Source organism: Neofelis nebulosa, chromosome 18 (genome assembly GCF_028018385.1).
Source record: "Neofelis nebulosa isolate mNeoNeb1 chromosome 18, mNeoNeb1.pri, whole genome shotgun sequence".
Taxonomy (NCBI): Eukaryota; Metazoa; Chordata; class Mammalia; order Carnivora; family Felidae; genus Neofelis; species Neofelis nebulosa.
The window spans coordinates 6,585,398-6,600,068 of NC_080799.1; the positions used below are offsets into that span (position 1 = coordinate 6,585,398).

General features: G+C 42.5%; 1 protein-coding gene across 7 annotated transcripts; it reads left to right on the forward strand.

The window, feature by feature from the left end:
• Positions 1-1,195: 1,195 nt before the first annotated feature.
• On the forward strand, positions 1,196-14,231 carry ZNF655 (zinc finger protein 655). 7 transcript variants are annotated; one of them, XM_058710468.1, is made up of 6 exons: positions 1,196-1,414; positions 2,388-2,553; positions 3,720-3,805; positions 4,206-4,332; positions 11,935-12,039; positions 12,579-14,231. In XM_058710468.1, exons 2-6 carry the CDS (start codon positions 2,418-2,420, stop codon positions 13,970-13,972), a joined length of 1,848 nt encoding a protein of 615 aa, XP_058566451.1. In that variant the 5' UTR covers positions 1,196-1,414; positions 2,388-2,417; the 3' UTR covers positions 13,973-14,231. The 7 variants fall into 7 exon arrangements, with proteins under 7 accessions (XP_058566451.1, XP_058566450.1, XP_058566456.1 ...); XM_058710467.1 differs by having other exon boundaries at positions 2,391-2,553; XM_058710469.1 differs by lacking the exon at positions 1,196-1,414 and adding an exon at positions 1,429-1,624 and having other exon boundaries at positions 2,391-2,553.
• Positions 14,232-14,671: the final 440 nt, after the last annotated feature.

A 14,671-nucleotide genomic window follows, 5' to 3' on the forward strand; every position in this document is an offset into this window, starting at 1 on the left:
AATGTGTCATCTATTTTCCCAAGGACCTCAACAGGAACAACAGGTATCACTAGGGAGTATATTTCTGTTCAACGCAAGAAGTTTCTAACTTGCTGTACAGCAAGCAATTGACTAAGCAGTGCATCTTCTGTGATGCTGACTCCCTTGCACCGGATACCGTAGACTAGAGAGATTGTGTCACAGTAGAAAGTTGCATTAGATCAATGACACTCAAAAAGGAAAGAAAGGGTAAGCAGATCAGAACATCCCAGAGACTGATGTAATTTGAAAAAGCATATACGATGCCACACTTTTTTGTGTGTGGATTTTCTTATATTTAATTTGAAATGTCAAATATCACTACAGGATAATACTTGATTTGTAATCTTAAAGAAGTAATATCTGAAGACCCTTGCGAATCCCCTTTTTTATTCTTTAAGAGCCTTGCCAGGGGCACCTGGGTAACTCAATCGGTTAAGTATCAGACTCCTGCTTTCAGCTCAGGTCATGATCTCAGGGTTCATGAGATGGAGCCGTGAGATGATGAGCTCTGACCACGTGGAGCCTGCTTGCAATTCTCTCTCCCTTTCTCTCTAAATAAATATTTTTTAAAAAAGAAGAAAACTAAGAGCCTTGCCAGTCCCTAGCAGATCCAGTTCCACCATAAGACATCACATTCTGTAAGGATCCAGAAGGTCACAATGCCCTCGGTACTTCTGTTCTAGCGCCTGGCCTGCCTGTCCGTGGGCTCCGCGCTTTACTTATCCCAGTTTCGGCATAGTCCAGTCTCTCCCCCCGCCCCCCCCCCCCCAAGGAACGCACCTCTCTTCCAGTCTCAATTTTTCTAAGAAACTCCCAACTTCCTCAATGCCCTGTCCCTCTGCCCAAAACATTAATAGACTCCGATCCCACGGTTTTCTGTGGTCCTCATACGACCCAAGAGCCTTCCATTCTCGCTTTAATCAGTGTATTTCGTACCCCTGTACTAGTTCCCCACCTACTGACTTACAGAAGCGGGACCATTACGTCTGCCCCTCCACTCCCGGAACACGCACGACGTGAGCGGGCCACTACCCCGCGAGGACGCTTTCCCAAACCCGGGGCTGTCCTGGTCATTACTGGTACAATGGCTACAGACGTTGCCGGCGGGGTCAGCACAGACGAAGGTCAGGGCCAGAGAAGTAAAACGAAGAGCCCCGCACTCGCACGTCCCTGGTACTTACTCCACATCCGGGGCTCTCATCCGGGGCCCTCACCCAGGGGGCCCTCATTCGGGGCCCACCTTCCGCCCACGGCCACGGGACTCCGCCTCCGGAAGTGCCACTGAGAAGCGCCGGCCTCCAAGCGGTCTAGAGCGACCCCGGAAAGCCCAGGGCTGCCCCTAGAGCGAGGGTGTCCGCGACGGGACGGCCGCTCGGCCTGCCCCTCCTTTCGGGTGAGTTCCCGGTAGCAGTCCCGGGGTCGCGGCTAGGTTAGGCTCCCGGGGAGGAGGAGGAAGCGCCCGGGAACTCGGTCGACGGCGGTTCCCGTCCCCAGAGCGCTCCAGGGCGGGCGGGCGAGGGCCTGTTTTCCTTCAGTCAGGGTTCGCCCTGACGCCCAGCGAACCGATGGCCCCGCCGCCAGGACCCGGTGACTCTGCCCTGGTGTGAGCTGGGTTTCTGTGGCCCGCCCTCGCCCTTTTGGGATCGCGTCTTCTCCTGACAGGGAAGCGAGAGGAGGGCAGCGCCGGGCGAGGCCTTCTGAGGACTGGGCGCGAGGGCCCTTTCTGAGGGTTGTGGAAGCGGGACGGAAGCCTGTCGCGTCCTTGGCTTTGAAGGACGCCGGCCAAACCTGTTTGAAAACCGCAGCTCTTCCCAGGGTTACTGTCGGGCCAGTGGGAAGCGGTCTGCCCACCTAGTCTGTTGGCGAAGGGTCTGACCCCCTGAGTGGAATTTTGTTATTAGTCAAGCCCGTTTAGTAATTCAAAGTGCGCTGACCGAGCGTTTACCAAATAATTTCTCAGGGGTCTGCTGAAAAAATAATAAATAATCATAACTGGCATACTTTTCTAGGTACAAACTTGAGCCTTGAAAGAAGTTTGCGTATTTCAAATATTTTAAACTTTCCACAGAACTCTATTAAGTTGTACTTTCTTGTTTGTTTGTTTGTTTTTTTCTTGAAATATCACAAATTCTGAATTGGTGGAGAGTTTAAATAAACCATACTTGGACCATATGGTTTGGTTCATAGCTATTTGAAACGGAAATTTTTCCATTTTTTTCTTTCTGTTGTTTTGTTTAGGTGGGTAAATCATTTGTAGCTGTTTTTGTGGAGTATCTACAGCATGTCAGATACTTTGCTCAGTCCGGAGGATGTAAAATAATGGGCCGTCTTAACTTGTTACAATAATTTTTCCCAATCTCACCCAGCAGTGATGATCGTTGTCCTCCAGAACAGGGATGGAGGAAATACCAGCCCAGGAAGCAGCAGGATCAGCAATTGTCCAGTTTCAGTCTTTGGGGAGCCAGTCTGAGGGTCTGTCCCCAGAGCCTCAGTTCGCGCAGGACACCGACATGGAACAGGAACTCAACGGGGGTAAGGCAGAGAGAGCCCTTCAGTCCAGTTGAATGGGAGTTGCAGTGGGGCTCCCGGGCCTGGTGCTTAGGAGGCCAAGAACTTCGATAAGAAGATGGCCCCCAGGGTGTCTGGAAGGGAAGGACAGATGTGACTCAGTTCAGTCCTGGTCTTGGGCTCTTATATTAAGGACAGCCTCTCTTTCTTTAATAGGCAGAGTGGTGGCATTCACTCTGCTTTAGCTATTTTTCATTCGTCCAACCTTTTACTTGATCCCAGATTCATTTCTAGGATAATGCTGCTTTTGCTGCATCTCACAATCCTCGCCTCCTCGCTTTTACTTCCTCTTAGGTTTAGGGCCCCTCTCTCCCCCTGTTCCTTTCACTTAGTTTCTTCCTTCCTTGATGACTTTGCGAGCTTTGCCACCTGCCATTCTGTTGCAGCTGCAGTGTTTGTGACTAAGCTGATTTTGGCCAAAAAAACCCAACCATTTAATTCCTTGGTTGAGCACAATGCGTGTACACACATCACATATTGACTCCACAGTAACATCTTTATGTAAAATCGTATAGATAGGTTGATATGTCTGGTACTTTTTTTTGTTTTGTAAGAACCTTCTCTGAGATTACATGTGGCCAGCTGCAGTGCCTGAAATAACTTACGTGTCAGCAACTCACACTGCGAGTGCCACGGCGTGTAGAGTGTTGTGGAAAGGATGGTGAGGAAACAGGTGACCATTCTTTATTCTTGGGAGCCTTACATGCTGGTCGTAGAGACAGTGCCAGTTCACATAAAGGCTTAATGGAATTTACAGAACAGGGTCTGGGAAAGCGTCAGAAGCTGACTAAATAACCTCTGCCCTGGACAAGTCACTGCAAGTCTTTATGCTTTGCTTTGCCCATCTGCAAAACAGGTATAGTGCTTACCCTTCTGTTAGAGGAATGTCCTGTCATGAGAGTAAAGCGAGATATCAGATTTCTTAAGAAAATCCTGTATCAGGTCTAAATGTGGGTAAGGAGGGCATTCCAGTGCTGAGAAGGAGCAGAGTAGATGCACTCAGTACCTGATAAATGTTGATTGGTGTTACTAGAATGTTGATGTACAGAAGGGTCCCACTGACTCCCTCTTCTGTCAGGGAGCCCTGGGGAAGGGCTGCTCTCACTCTTGGCTCCTTTCTCCTCCCTCAGCTCCACCTGTTCCCCAGGTGCCTGCTCTTCCCCATGAGGGAAGCCCAGGAGACCAGGCAGCCACGCTCCTGCCAGCCAGGTACCAGGTGAGCTGAGGAACCCTCTGCTTTTCCTCAGGGACTGTTGCTACTGATCGAGTGTGGCCCTTCCCTCAACCCATCCGTAAACCCTGCCTGAATTTTTTTTTTCAATAGCAGACCCCAATTTGGAAATTGATCCTCTTCAGAGACCTGGACTTCACACAAACCACCTTCCCATCTCCCCACCACCACCAGTAAACACTGTTCCTTCTCTATCCCTGGTGCTGTGATGGGCGTTTATTAGATATTAAAGGTTATGGAACTTATTCCCTAGATTCTAGTCTCTTCTCCCTCCTCCCCAGCTTTGCTACACAGTGGACACCCTCTTTGTGTCATCTCCTTCATTTTCTGGCCATGATGCTCTAGTGGCCTCATTCCCCAGCGCAGCCAGGCTGTATTATTTCAGGAGTTTGTGACATTCGAGGATGTGGCTGTGCACCTTACTCGAGAGGAATGGGGATGCCTGGACCCTGTTCAGAGGAATCTCTACAGAGAAGTGATGTTAGAGAATTATGGGAACGTGGTCTCAGTGGGTAAGGACTTTCTTATTATTCAGTTTACCTTTTAGGATTTCTTTACTTCCTTGGTTTCTGAGGAGGTGTGAGGTCTCTGAGAACGTAGAGTGTGGCTCAGATTCCAGGTCTTAGAACCTCTGAATCCTCCATCTTCAAGGTCATCTCCTCTGGGAGTGGGTTTTCCTTGGGGGTTTCAAGATGAGACGTTTTATTCCTTATTTGTAATTAATGATTGCTGCTTTTGTGGGACATCTGTTCCCTGTTAGAAAAGGGAAACTTGCTTGTGCTTGGCTTAAGTTCTTGACTTCCCTATCTTTTCTTTTTTTATGAGAGAGAGCCTAGAGCCTCCCAATCCACAACCACTTTCTTTCTTGGTAATTCATTGTCTCTGTATCTGAAAGCTTTCCATTTTCTTTGGAAAAAGAAATGCTTTTTTTTAAGATAGGCTAAAATCCTTGTTGGATAATCCCTCACCTCTTAACATTCCTAGATTCACCTCTAAGCAGGCAGAGTTGGAGAGATTTCATTTAAAGACCTGACTCACTGTGAGTCTATTTCAGTGAGTCATCCAGATGGTAGTTCTAAGTAACCTCACCCTGGGCAGAAGTATCAGCTTTAAACTGAGTCTCTCCTGGGTCATTTGGATGGTACAGTAGGCTGCTGGGCTTAGGCAACCTGTAGGGCTATTGGCAGCCCACTTGATTTGAACATCCCCCCTTTCCTCCTTTTTTGCCTGTCTCTGCTGCTTTTTTTTTTTTTTAATGTATGAGTATATTTAATCACACTCTTCTTTTCTCTCTCTCTCTTTCCCCCTCTCTTTCCTCCTCTCTTCCCCCCCCCCCCCTTTTTTGGCTTTGCCTATGCTGGTGCCATCCAGGGTGTTCCTTTGTCTCCTTGATTACACTCAGGATTAAAGAAGTCTTGTTATCTGTGGGGAGGCAGTCTGCCCACTGGAAGGTTTTTAGTGTGTTTCCCATTCCTGGCTCTTTGATCTTTGTAGGCATACTTCTCCGCCTTCCTACCACCCGGATTCATAGTGTGAATTCCTGCCCGGCCCTGAGTCATACCCAGGCAAGTGCTTTCTCTGGAGAAACACTTGCAGTTCTTTCAGCAGGAATCTCCAAGAGATGGCCCAGGTATCGGCTTCCCATCGATATTGCTCGGCCCCGCTCGGAAACTCCTTTTCCACGATTGTAAGATATTAACACTTGATCGATGCTCTCAGGATGCCATCACTATGTAAAATTGCAGCTCCTCAGATGACCTTTGTTAAATTTCTGAAGGGCCGAGGAGGCCCTCCGTTGCAGCCAGATGCATTTTGAACCTGAGTTATGAGTTCATTCGTAAGCCACAGTTGGTGGTCCTCTATTTGTGTTCTGTGAAACCACAAAGTTCAACTCCAGCTCTTCAGTTATGATCTTTTCATGTTATTTTAGAATGTGGGACATATGCTGTGCACTGTTCTTTTCTGAGTGAACGTGACCCTGCCATTTCTGTTGCCTAATTTTCCTGCAACCCCTGGCCTTTCCTCATATTTAACACTCTAGTCTTCTCCTTTATGTCCCTGTGGCCCCTTCCAAGGCCCTGCCTTTGTCTCCTTTACTCTTTGTGGTGCTATACAGATTGACGCATTTATATGACTTTTCCGGATCAAGTTTTCCTTAGCTCTGTCCTTCACGGATGGGAGATGGGAGGGCAAAAGAATTGAATTTCCTTATTTCAGGGTATTAAACTGAATGTATATTTAACAATTTTGTAAACTGTAAAGTGATATGTAATTGTAAACTACTGTTAATTTTATCTAATAATTACATAATTTCCAACAGTTAACCTGTCTACTTTTTGGAGTAAAAAAAAAAAAACTTCTTAGCACTTTAATCAGCCTAATAGCACAGCATGCTGTTGGACTGAATTTTTTTCTCTGTCATCTCTGCACATATACAGGACGTGAATGCACACTCACACCTAATGGGTACAGATGCACACAAGAAGCCCTCCTATTCAACTTGCTTTGGTGACCAAGTCAGCAGCATCTTTTTAGTAATTTTTAAAAATTTTTTTAAATCTTTTTTTTTTGAGAGACAGTGCAAGCAGGGGAGGAACAGAGAGAGAGGGAGACACAGAATCTGAAGCAGGCTCCAGGCTCCGAGCTGTCAGCACAGAGCCTGACGCGAGGTTTGAACCCACGAACCGTGAGATCATGACCGGAGCTGAAGTCGGCCACTTAACTGATTGAGCCACCCAGGTGCCCCAGTAATTATTTTTTACAAAAATTAGGAGATGCTTTTCATTTTTGTGGGCTCGGCAAACTTCACCTGAAGTTTAAGATTTTACACTTAATTAGCTTAATGTTTGGTGTTGTAGAATAAGGACATTATAATTCAGTCCCTGACTTAGCAACCCCACTATCAAGTTCTTTTTCCCATGGCAGTAGCTCAGAGTTGTATTTGCAGCAGACATCAAAACTTTGTTCCTTTTGGATAAGTGCTTCTACTATAAAGTAGTAAATATACAAAGTATGAACAGCTGAGCTATAAAAAAGTAAGTAAAAAATCAGACTTTTCATTACCAAATCTAAAAAGAAGCATATTCTATTGACAACGAGTGGATTACTGGCTTGAGGGTCACCAAAGGGGAGTCATTTGTGACTTAGTTCAGGAGACCAGGAAAGTGGTCTGGATTCCATTTCACACAGAGGCAGTGTGGGCAGGTGCCTTTTTAGATAACATCATTGGAAACATGCTTATCAAAATTCTGGTTGTTGATAAGTTGATAAATCAGCAAGTGTTTGACACATACCTTTTACTTTTTGAAGTTGATGTCATGAGGACAAAAATGATTTTGTATAGAATGTCTTTTACTGCCAGTCTATTTACTATTTATTGAGGAGTCAACGTGTTACGAGGTACTGTACATATCTCATTTAATTCACCATAACCCTGTGAAGTAGTTATTATTCTATTTTATACGTGAGGAAACTGAGGCTCAGAAAAGTCAAGTGATCCGCTCAAGGTCACAGCTAGGCTTAGGACTCAGATCTGATTCTGACACTTAGGCTCTTTTTCACTATTTTACCCCTTAGAACAGTTAGTCCAACCGTATATAGAGTGCTTTTGTGTGTGTGTGTGTGTGTGTGTGTATGTTTAATGTTTATTTATTTATATTGAGAGGTAGAGAGAGAGAGAGCGCCCGAGCTGGGGAGGGGCAAAGAGAGGGAGAGAGAGAATCCCAAGCAGGTTCTGCACTGATAGTGCAGAGCCCGATGCAGGGCTCGAACTCACAAACTGTGAGATCTTGACCTGAGCCGAAATCAAGAGTTGGATGCGTAACTGCCTGAGCCACCCAGGCGCCCCTATAGTGTTTTTTATATTCTTATGGCTCTAATACTCTGATGACAATTAGAAGTAGCCATGAAAAATTGGACAGAAGTGCATAAGGCTGTACAGTTTGGGAACAGAAAGAGCATGCATTCAAAAGAAAACTGTGTTAGGGGTACATTCCACTAAAATAGGTATCTATGCAAGAATAATACTGCTAAGGAGAGATTTTATTTGTGTATTTATTAAGGACCAAGAAGAAAGGCATAAAGCTTCCATGTGGCAAAAATCTTAGCATAACTGGTTCAGGCAACAAACCAAATAATGAGGTAAATTTTAAATGTTATTTATCCAAGGTTCTGTTTAAATTCCAGTTAGTTAACATATAGTGTAGTACTGGATTCAGTTAAATGTTATTTTTAAAGACCAAATTAAGTTAAAAATAAATCTAATTGGAGAACTGTAAAGGTTTAAATAGAATTAATTAAAAGGCTTTAATAAAGTAATTTTAGATAGGAAAAATTTAAAGTAAATGCATATTTTGAAAGCCTAGAGTTTTGACTTTAAAATTTAGGAAAAAGCATTCAGATCAATGACAAGAAAACCTGCCTTCATGCTTCCTGTGGCCTTTAAAATGGTAGATTTGGAAGGAATGTAAATTGTGAAATCAGACTTGGATTTATCTTCCCAACTGTGATATACTGAACAAATTATTTAAACTGATAATGATTATCTTCATCTATAAAACATGAAAAATAACGTATGCCTTTCTGGGTTTGTGCCAGGGATTAAATTAGATTAAATTACATGTGTAAGTACCTGGCTAATAGTTACTTACATGCTTTTTTGGAAAGGACTGCAAGTGATATGAGATATAGACCAGATTTTTATATATTTTTTTATTTAACGTTTATTTATTATTGAGAGACAGAGAGAGACAGAGCATGAGCAGGGGAGGGGCAGAGAGAGGAGGAGACACAGAATCCGAAGCAGGCTCCAGGCTCTGAGCAGTCAGCACAGAGCCCAACGCGGGCTCAAACTCATAAACCGTGAGATCATGATCTGAGCCGAAGTCAGATGCTTAACCGACTGAGCCATCCAGGTGCCCCATAGACCAGATTTTTAAATACAAACAAATTTCAGGAGCGTGTTTGAATTATTTCTTGATAGGGGAATTTCCTCAAATTGAATATTGCTTATACTGTTGCCAAGGAGTTAGGATTTTTATTATAAGGAGAGTTTTATTTCTTTTTTTTTTTTTTTTTTTTTTTTTAAATTTTTTTTTTAACGTTTATTTATTTTTTGAGACAGAGAGAGACAGAGCATGAACAGGGGAGGGGCAGAGAGAGGGAGACACAGAATCTGAAACAGGCTCCAGGCTCTGAGCTGTCAGCACAGAGCCTGACGCGGGGCTCGAACTCACGGACCGTGAGATCATGACCTGAGCCGAAGTCGGACGCTTAACCGACCAAGCCACCCAGGCGCCCCGAGTTTTATTTCTTTGACATTGTGATCTTTTTTAGTTTCCTTTTAATTGGAACATCCACGACTCCAAATCTGTCGGATCTTGGCTCTCCATGTATTATTCTAATAACTTTCTCTGTTATTTTTATTGTTTTCACCCTTTACTCCATCGTCAATGTGTTGGTCCTCTGTTCTCTTTCTGTACGAATTTTGGAGGAAGGATTTCATTCATAGTCATTATTTTTTTACTAGTAGATTATGTAAAAGCCAGGCTCTGAAATAAGACTGGCTTTGAGCCCTAGCTTCACCTGTCATTGTGACCTTGGGCAAGTTACTTAACCTCTCAGTCTTCATTTTTTTATTTGGGAAATGGGTATGACAATAGTTTCTACTTTGTAAAGTTAGGATGAGTATTAAGTTAGTGAAAATTTGTAAAGTTCTTCGTGTGGTACTTTGCACCTACGAAATGAGCAGTAAACCTTAGCTTAATATTTTAATGATGCTGATGATACAGGTGACTTTAAGTCTATTTCAAACCCTGTTCTCTCATCTAAACTGTGGTCTTGTATTTCTAATTGCCCAGCAGGCATTTTCTTTTATACCTGACTGCATTACATTGGACACAGTCTAAAATCAAATCCTTCTGGGGTCCCTGGGTGGCTCAGTCAGTTAAGTATCTGACTTTGGCTGAGGTCGTGATCTCACGGTTTGTGAGTTAAAGCCCATCATTGGGCTGTCTGCTGTCAGTGCAGAACCCTCTTCAGATCTTCTGCCCACTTCCCCACCCCTCCCCCATTCATGCTCATGCTCTCTCTCAAAAATAAATAAACATTAAAAAAAAGTTAGGGGCGCCTGGGTGGCGCAGTCGGTTAAGCGTCCGACTTCAGCCAGGTCACGATCTCGCGCTCCGTGAGTTCGAGCCCCGCGTCAGGCTCTGGGCTGATGGCTCGGAGCCTGGAGCCTGTTTCCGATTCTGTGTCTCCCTCTCTCTCTGCCCCTCCCCTGTTCATGCTCCGTCTCTCTCTGTCCCCAAAATAAATAAAAAACGTTGAAAAAAAAAAATTAAAAAAAAAAAAAAAGTTAAAAAATCAGGGACGCCTGGGTGGCTCAGTTGGTTAAGCATCCGACTTCGGCTCAGGTCATGATCTCAGGTTCGTGCGTTTGAGCCCTGTGTCGGGCTCTGTGCTGACAGCTCAGAGCCTGGACTGTGGTTTGGATTGTGTGTCTCCCTCTCTCTCTGCCCCTCCCCTGCTCACACTCTGTCTCTCTCTCTCAAAAATAAATAAACATTAAACAAAAATTTTTTTTAATAAATAAAATCAAACCCTTTTTCCACATTGTTGTGTGTAGGTGACGTAGGTGTATAGAGTAAATAACCAAAATTTGCTTCAGTTATCAAATACTTAGAAACACCTTAGTTAATACTGAGTTAAAGTTGCAAATTATGTTGTCAGAATTCTGAGCAAAATATTTGCTGCTTCATGCCACACTAACTTTTTAATTTGAAAAATTATTTCATTTGGTATGGAGGACCTTAACTAAATAAGCATCCAAAAGGGGAATAGACTATTAATGCTCAGCAGGAATTCAGAAACATAGTAAAGCCTTTCTTGTATCCGTTCTCATCTGCCTGCTCATAGGCTCTCACATGGAATCTCAAGAGGACAGCTGTTGGTTTGTAATATTTTCCAGGCCCAGTGCCCTTTTAGAAACACTGGTTACCTGTTACATGTTAACACTAGGACACAAAATTGGCATTCAATAAGTAGCTTTTAAGTAAATGAGCCAAAAGAAGTGCAAGATAGAAGATATATTGTCGCTGCTAATGAGAGTTTATAAATAAAGTAGGGATGATAATTCCTGAAACCAATTAAATAAAAGTCCATAAACTACATTTTATAGTGACATGTCAGGATAAGAGAACAATAACAAATTGTGTAGATATTCAGTAAGTGGAGAGGAAGGCTTTTGGATTTGAGGGGCTTGAGCTAGACCACCTCGTATGTGTGCCACAAGAAGCTTTCTGGGCTGAACATGTATAAAAACTGCCCCTTTAGTACTATAATAGTTCTGCCCCTCAGGATCAGACTGCTTCTTGCTTTTACTTTGAAAGAGATTAGATCCTAGCAATTCATTATATAAGCCAGAAGAAGACTGTTTTTATGTGGAAGTGCACTTTTATTGCACTTTCTTCTTTAATATCACATTATAGTTAGTTTGTATCTGTCTCTAGGTACTTTGCTTATAGAAGACACCCCATAGATGTTTGTCGAATAAACAAGAGTGTAAGCTCCTAATGGATAAGAATGTGTTATTTTTTTGTTTCCTCATGTGCCCTGAAGCAAATTGAGATTGGTTCTTAGAGCATTTATTCAGTCTTCACTGATTCTGTTGCTGCAGTTTAGCACACCACACAATAGGTGCTTGAGTATTCACTTTCTTCCAGTCCCGCAGTTATATTTTGATGACTTCCCTTTTGACCAGGTCTCATATTTGTAGACCAGGTCTAATACAAAGGTTGATCTGTAGGCAACAGCTAAAGAGTGAAAATGATCACTTCTGTGAAAACACATAAACACCCTTGCACAGATTCCCTTGTCTGAGTACTATTTAAATGAAAACCTCTCCCAAAGTCATCAACTTGCCCTGTAATACACCCATTTCTGGAGCACCAATAGGAGATCCTTGTAGAGGATCTTTGCCCTTCTCACTCTCCAGGCCTTCCCTACTGTCTTGTGAGAATTTACTTTCTCTCCATTAGCCATTAGTTAAGAGAAAAAGTGGCTGGTGTAGTATCTGGGGATAAATTGCCACATCCCATTTCCTTCTCTATGAGCAGGATTTCCATTTCCCAAGCCTGATGGGATCTCCCAGCTGGAACAAGATCTACAGGTCTTTGATCTGGAAACTAAGAATAGAGAAGTCTTAAGAGATGACTGCTCAGGTGAGTAAGGTAGAATCAATCAGATGGAATTAGTAGGGAAATAAGAGTCCAGTTGTGGAGCCGAGTTGTAGCCGCTTTGGCAATCAGAATGAAGAGCTCGGCCTGTATACCAGATGGAGAGAGCTCCTTCCTTTTCCCTTCAGTTTTGATGACTTCTTTGCATTTATTTTATCCCTTGTCATCCACAAGTTGTACTGAGTCCCTACTCAAGTTGCTTATCTATAATTCTTTTTGAACTATTTCCCTGCTATCTCCTTTGAAACACCTTAATTGACTACCTTCTTGCTCTGCTGAAAACCCTGTTTGCACCATACCCTGAACAATTTGGATACTACATCACTGCTCTTAGTCATGCCCTTATATCTGCTGTTGAGATTCTGTACGAGTACTTCTGAGTAAATAAACTTCTCTCATTTTAGTAGATTTTAGATTAGTTTTCTCATCTCTGAGGGTTTTTTGTTGTTGTTGTTGTTTGTTTGTTTTCCCCTAAGCATAGGGTACAGATTACATTTGCATTTTCTATTTATATATTGAATCAGATGGAGAGACCAGAGAAGAGAACAAGCTGTTGATTCCTAAGCAGGAAATTTTGGAAGAAGTACATTCATACAAAGTGAGAGTAGGAAGACTCAAAAAGGATATTGCCCAAGTTCCTGGGACTAGAGAAATGTCTAAACCTGAGGACAGATTAGAAAGGCTTCAGGAAATCCTAAGGAAATTTCTCTTCCTGGAGAGAGAGTTTAGGCAAATAACAATCAGCAAGAAAACCTTCACCAGTGAGAACAATGAATGTAATGAACCTGAAAAAAGCTTCAGTCTGGACTCTACCCTTGATACAGATCAGAGAGTTCTTAGAATACAGAATATTGATGACATTGATAAGTATGATATGGGCGTAAACCAGAATTCAGCTGCTGGTAAACATGAACAAATAAATCTAATACAGGATGTTCAGAGTAGTGAATATAAGGAAAGCTTAATGGATCTCTCCCACCTTAGTAAATGTGAGAGCATTTCTGCCACTGAGAAATCCTATAAATGTGATACATGTGAGAAAGTCTTCCATCAGAGCTCTGCCCTTTCTAGACATCAGAGAATTCATACCAGAGAGAAACCCTACAAATGTAAAGAATGTGAAAAATCTTTCAGTCAGAGTTCAAGTCTTAGTCGACATAAAAGAATACACACTAGGGAAAAGCCCTATAAATGTGAACCATCTGATAAATCCTGTGAAGCATCTGATAAATCCTGTAGTCAGAGCTCGGACATAACTCCACATAAGAGGATTCACACTAGAGCAAAATCTTATAAATGTAGTAATTGTGAAAGGGTCTTCAGTCGTAGTATACATCTTACTCAACATCAGAAAATTCACAGAGAGATGCCCTGTAAGTGTACTATATGTGGCAGTGACTTCTATAATACCTCCTACCTTGTTGAACATCAGAAAGTCCACTGTGAAGAGAAAGCCTATGAATACAATGATTGTGGGTTGACCTTTGTTAAACATCAAGGAAGTCATCTCAGAGAAAAGCCCTATACGTGTAATGAATGTGGAAAAGACTTCAGATTGAGTTCCCATCTTATTCAGCATCAAAGAATTCACACAGGAGAGAAACCACACAAATGTAATGAATGTGGAAAAGCTTTCAGTCAAACTTCATGCCTTATTCAGCATCACAAAATTCATGGGAAAGAGAAATCCTATGAATGTAATGATTATGAGGAAAGTTTCAATCATAGCTCAGATCTTGTTCTTCAACAAGAAGTCCTCTCTAGAGAAAAGGCCTTTGATTGTGATGCATGGGAAAAGAACCTCAGTCAGAGAGCACACCTTGTTCAACATCCAAGAATTCATACCAAAGAGAAACCTTATGAATGTGATGAACGTGGGAAGACCTTCAGTCAAATTCAGGCCTCCTTCAATATCTGAGAGTTCATACCAGGGAGAAATCATATATTTGGTGAAGCCTTCAGTCACAGCTCAACCTTTATTCATCATCAGAGAATCCACACCAGACAGAAACCGTCTGAATGTGATGAATGTAGGAAAACTTCATCAACATCTGCAAACCCATACCAATGAGAAAACCTACCAATATATTGAGTGTGGTAAATGCTTCATGCTGTTTTCATACCTTAGTCACCATTGGAGAATTCATACTGGAATAAAATTCTGCCACTGTAATGAATGTGAAATAGCCTTCAAAGAAACTACCTTGTTCAGCATCAAATTCATTCCATGCAGAAAGCCTATGAATGTAATAAACATATGCACATGGGAAGATTCAGTCATATTCCACCCCTCATTCAACATCATTCCATACCCAGGAGAAGCCATTTGAGTGTAGTAAATATGACAAATCTTTCAGTGAGAGTTCAAGTTTTTGTTGTTTTTTTTTTATCCTTAGAAAGTCCAGACTAGAATCTAATCTAATGCAAATGGAAAAATTTACCATATTTCAGGCTTTACTCCACATCAAAATACTGGAGTGAAAATTTTATATAAAATTGTTAATATATAGCCCTGATCTTTTTCATTGCAGAAGAATATAGTCTGAGAAGTGACTTGGTGAATGCAGTGCTGTTTCCTCATGGCAGTCTTTTATTTAATAGGTGGTGTACGTAGGTA